At 44.9% G+C, this 5,352-nt stretch overlaps 1 protein-coding gene across 12 annotated transcripts in view; it reads left to right on the top strand.

Moving 5' to 3' along the window:
* Positions 1-5,352, top strand: part of Tpd52l2 (TPD52 like 2) — a 19,716-nt gene that overhangs the window by 8,358 nt on the left and 6,006 nt on the right. For all 12 annotated transcript variants that reach the window (XR_003378329.1, XR_003378330.1, XR_003378327.1 and 9 more), the window contains one exon: positions 3,424-3,525. Coding sequence is in view for 8 of the 12 variants with exons in the window: in XM_005362682.2 (XP_005362739.1) it covers positions 3,424-3,525 (102 nt within the window). In the remaining 4 variants the exon portion in view is untranslated. The remainder of the gene's footprint in view (positions 1-3,423; positions 3,526-5,352) is intronic.

The raw sequence follows: 5,352 nt of genomic DNA, 5'->3' as shown, positions 1-5,352 counted from the left end.
CGCCTGCCTCTGCCTCCCGAGTGCTGGGATTAAAGGCGTGCGCCACCATCGCCCGGCAGCTAGTGCCTACCTTGACCAGAATTTAGGGACTGGATTGCTGGCAGGATTGACTCTGCCTAACGTTTTCACAGAGGAAGGTCATATATACAAGCTTCCTGACCTTCTTGACCCATGTGTTTGTATTTTCCTTTTAGCCAGTAGCATGCTGGAGGACTGGAACAACATGGGGCTCATTAGGCATGAGTGTCTGCCTCTCTGTGTATAGCCATGGGAAAGTTGTACTGCACTTACACAGCACAGTCATTTGTGTATAAGGAGCATCCATATTCTGAGGGCCATGAAACTTTATTGCTTTCTTTTTATAGGTATAGTGTACCACTTAACTGTGTAGTTACTAGTTGGTTCATGTTTTACTTTGAGTTCTTTGGGCTACAGTTAGTGTCAATCAGGGTAAGTTGACAGAGAAGCCCCTGCTTCTAATTTTGCAGCCTAACAAAGTTGCCCAGGTGCGAATATTATGAGAATTAGTTACTGTGGACAGGGAATGGTATCCTCTGGTAAGCCTAAAGTACATCCACAATTGCTGACAGACACATGCCTGTTCTAGTTTCTTCATTGTCGTCGTCGTCTTCCTCCTCCTACTCCTCCTCCACCTTCATTTTAGTCTTTTTGTTTGTTCTGTTTTTCGAGACAGGGTTTCTCTGTGTAGCTCTGGTTGTCCTGGAACTTACTCTGTAGACCAACCAAACTGGCTTTAAGCTCACAGAAATCCACCTGCCTCTGCTTCTTTGAGTGCTGGGATTAAAGGTGTGTCCCTCCATCACCCAGCTTGTTCTGGGTTCTTTTTTTTTTAAAGGTTTTTTTTATTGTGTATAGTGTGCTTTGCCTGCTGCATGTATGCTTGCATGCCACAGAGGGCATCAGCTCTCATTATAGGTGGTTTTGAGCTATCATATGGCTGCTAGGAATTGAACTCAAGACCTCTGGAAGGGCAGTTAACCTCTTAACCTCAGCCATCTCTCCAACCCTCTATGTTGTTCTAAGACAGTGGTTTCTAACCTTCCTAATGTTGGTGACCCCCAACCATAAAATTATTTTTGTTGCTACTTCATACCTGTAATTTTGCTACTGTTCTGAATCATAATGTAATTATCTGATATGCAGAATATCTGGTACAAGACTCCTATGAAAAGGCCCTCCAAAAGTAGTCTTGACCCACAGGTTGAGAACCAGTGTTCTAAGAGGTCTAAGTCTCAAGCAGCACAGTACAGTGCTCTCTAGTTGTCTGTCTCAGCTTTCTAGCTACCACTTTCTGAGCTTAGTTTCCCTGATATGCATGACATGTAATGATTCCCAGATTGCCAAGGAGTAGGTTTGTCTGGGTAGTTTGCCTGCAGCGATGGACCTGGGTGATGACCTTATGACATGCCATCCTTCCTTCCCTCTCTTTCTTCCTCTTTTGCCTTCTTTTTTTTTTTTTTTCTTTTTGGTTTTTCGAGACAGGGTTTCTCTGTAGCTTTGGAGCCTATCCTGGAACTAGCTCTGTAAAACCAGGCTGGTCTCGAACTCACAGAGATCCGCCTGCCTCTGCCTCCCGAGTGCTAGGATTAAAGGCGTGCGCCACCATCACCCGGCTGCCTCCTTTTTTGAAATAAGGTTTTGCTATGCAGTTTAGTCTGGCTTCAGACTTTTCATTGTTCTTTAGCCTCCCAAGTGCCAGGATTATAGGCTGTGCTATCATGACTGACTGACTGGAGTATGTTTGTGTTTCTCTCTTTCTCTCTGCCTCTGCTTCAGCCTCTGCCTTTTTTCTGCTGCCCCCCCCTTTCTAGGTTGTAGTTACTTTGAATTTTGTAGCGGCGTAAATGAATGTAGACAGACTGTAATAATATATTCAGCTTTAATGGGGAAATAGACTTACAGAACCACAGGTCCCTGCGGAGAACAGGAAAGCAGAAGGGGCGGTTGGGAGCACGCCCGCAATCTTTATAAGTAAAAAATATCTTCGGGGGACCCCGCCCCCTGCTAGCAAGTTGATTGGCTGGGTCTCTCCTACAGAATTTATATTTCTGCAAATAAATGCTGCAGTCCTTAATCACCTTGAACTTGATGTTTTAAAGAAACACTTTGTTTTCAGTGAAGTATACTTACAGAAATCTTGCTTCTCACTTCCCTGGCTTTGGTAGGAAAGTGCTATGTAACTTGGGTTTGTGTAGGCTCAGGAGGAGGCTGCAGGGCCTCTGTGGGTCATCAGACCTGTCTTTAACCTATGGGTTGGCAGGTGCTCTTACCAGACCTCCTATAGGAGTTAGAGCCAGGAAGGGTTTGGAAAGCCAGTTACTGATACCCTAACTTAAAGCTTTGCCAGGTATGTTGGAGAGAAGTTCTTTAGGTAGCCATGGTGATACTGAGCAGCCTCACGAGTCTTGATCTACTCCTGGCTCAGCTTCAAGTTCCCCAGCTCCATTCAATGGGGAGCTATGACCTAAAGGTTTTGAATGAGGCATTTGGTTATTTGGTTATGGTCTTTGTTTCTGAGACTGTTGTGTCTTTTATGTGGTAGCAGAGCCAACAGGGAAGCAATATTCTTTTTGGGGGAGGCGTTGAGACAGGGTTTCTCTGTAGCTTTGGAGCCTGTTCTGGAACTTGCTCTGCAGGGGAAGCAAGATTCTTATGATGAACTCCTTAGCATCTCTGACCATAATGACATTCATCCCATTGGGTTAAGGCTGTAGAGCCATGTCTCAGTGCGATGTGTGTATATGTGAATAAGCAACATAGGGAGTGGGAGGAGATGGGACTGGTGGTCTTTGCTGCGGGCCACTGCTGCCCATGCACAGTAGAGGGAGCATGAGCAAGGGATGTTCACATTCTGGAAGGATATTGTGTAGAAAGTGCTGGAAATCAGAGGGCTCTTCAGTGTAATGAAGGCACTGCACAGGTGCTAACCCAAACTGGGGACATCCTTCATGAATGCTCTTCAGCTTGTGCCTTCTTTTCTCAGAAGACTATTTATGTGGGAATTGGAAGGGGAAACTTTGAGCTTGAATTGGCTTGATCAGAAGCTGAGAACTTTGTTTGCTGCTGCAGTATTGCCTGCCCAAAGTGCTGCCAGGGCCAGCATGTCTGTGCTCTGTTTTCTTTGTAGCCGGTAGTTTTTGGCTCCCTGAGCAGTCAGAAGTACCATAAGAAAACAAGAGAATGGCAAAGTCTCAGATCAGGTTTAGATGAACTGGAAGTTGAGGAACTGGAGTAGATCATCACTGTAGAGGCCCAGGGAGCATGGCCCTCACCACCCAGTTGAGTGTTTACCTTGGTTTTCCCATGGGTGTTCTCTACACACTTGGTTTCTTTGGTGATGAACTATACAAAGCTGCCCTTACTTTGTATATAATTAATCTAAGTGGTGTGTCTTTTTCCCAGCTACAAGAAGACTCAAGAAACCCTTTCACAGGCAGGACAGAAGACATCTGCTGCCTTGTCTACCATGGGCTCTGCCATCAGTAGGAAGCTTGGAGACATGAGGTAAGCAGTTTCAAGTGGAAACCTGTTTCAAGTCAAGGGTTCAGACACATAACATAGGGACCCCCATGATAACCTACCAATCTACCTATAGACTTTTGTTTGTGGGAATTCCTCTGACTTCTGTTGTTTGTCTTTGGCCGTTTATTTATTCCTTGGGGAAAGAAAGGTCACTAGTCTCTTTTTCCCTGCAGCTCTTTTGCAAAGCAGTGATGTGGCCTTGGAGTCATGATGGAATGGGGTGTCTGTTAGGGCAGGTGACATGTTGTCCTTAGGATCAGCTTGGGACTTCTTGAACGATGAGGTGCTATGTCTAGTGGTGGGTAGTTGCTGGTTATACCACTGGTATTCTGGCCAACTCCCAGGAACTACCATCCTGTTCTTCCTGAAAAAGGTTGCTTGCTTGTTTAAGGTGTTCTCACTCTGTGTGTGCGTGTTAGCATTTTTGTTGTCATTTTTGTTCCTCACTCTGCAATCCAAGCTGGTCTTGAACTCATGGTAATTCTACTCCATCAGCTTTCCAAATGTGGGGATTATAGGTATGAGGTACTCTGAGCTCTTACTCCTTTTTTAGTGTGTTCAGAGCATTCTCGGTAGATACCTGATAGGGTGTTAGTGTTGATGGAAGTGGCTCTTGAGCCATCTTTTTTTCTTTCTTTGAGATAGAATCTCACAGTGTATACTTATCTGGCCTTGAACTCACTCTTGTGGATCAGACTGGTCTCAAACCCACAGAGATCCACCTGCCTCTATCTCCTAAGTATTGTACTGAAGTATTGGATACCATGTTTAACCTGTTTAGCCATCTTTTTGGTTTTTTGTTTGTTTTTTGTTTTTTGGAGATAGGGTTTCTCTGTGTAGCCCTGGCTGTCCTGGAACTTGCTCTGTAGACCAGGCTGGTCTTAAAAGTTATGGAGAGCCGCCTGCCTTTGCCTCTGAATTGCTGGAATTAAAAGCTATGTTTAGCTATCTTGATTGAGCTGTTTTTTTTTAAATGGCCTGCCTTTTTTTGGGAGCATAAATCATGATCCTGTGTTATTTCTTCTCCTTGTTGGAAAAGAAATAAAGTTTCTATTTTCTTTTCAGAGAACTGGGATTTGCTATTGACCCCGTGGTATGTAGCCTTAGGACTATGGCAGGCAGTTAGCAGTGCTCCTGTGGCAGTAATACTGGCGTAGCATTGTCTGATCTCACTGTTCTGGCTTGTGTGGACCAACCACAGTGATCAGGAGGGTTTTCAGAACAAGGTCAGTGAAGCTGGTTCTCTCCAGTTGGGTGGTGGTGTTGTTTTCACAGTGCCCAAAGGGCTTCCTGTTTACTGTGTGTCTTCCCCTGTTTAAGAGAGCATATTTGTTGGTGTTCGTATTAGTGTTATGAACTCTGATCTCTCTGGTCCATAGCAGAGTTCCATCATCTCACAAATAATCACAGTGGTTTCTGAGGCCCAGGTTTATCATGCTAATAGTTTCTTGAGAATGCCCATTGGCCTCAGGAAACTAATATCATGAGTTTAGGAGGAGCAGATGGATGTCTCTGTCCATGGTGAACCAGTCCTAGAGCCATTGAAGCTCCAGGCACCTCTGATATACCCTCCACTTGAGATGGGAAACTGGAAGTAGGAAGTAGGCTTGATGATCCTACTTAAACCTACAGAATGATGAGTGCGTTCTTCAGTGGCTCCTTCTGTGTTGGGAGTAGCCTCTGCTCAAGACCACTCATAGAGTCCAGCAGTGTAGAGGGGGAGAAGTTGCCAGCTATGTTCTACCTGGTAAGCAGCGGCCCTTGGACTTGCATATTCTAGGTTGACCTTTGTTTTTTGTTTTTTTTTTT

Source organism: Microtus ochrogaster, linkage group LG8 (genome assembly GCF_000317375.1).
Source record: "Microtus ochrogaster isolate Prairie Vole_2 linkage group LG8, MicOch1.0, whole genome shotgun sequence".
NCBI lineage: Eukaryota > Metazoa > Chordata > Mammalia > Rodentia > Cricetidae > Microtus > Microtus ochrogaster.
This window is presented reverse-complemented; position numbering and strand designations above follow the sequence as displayed.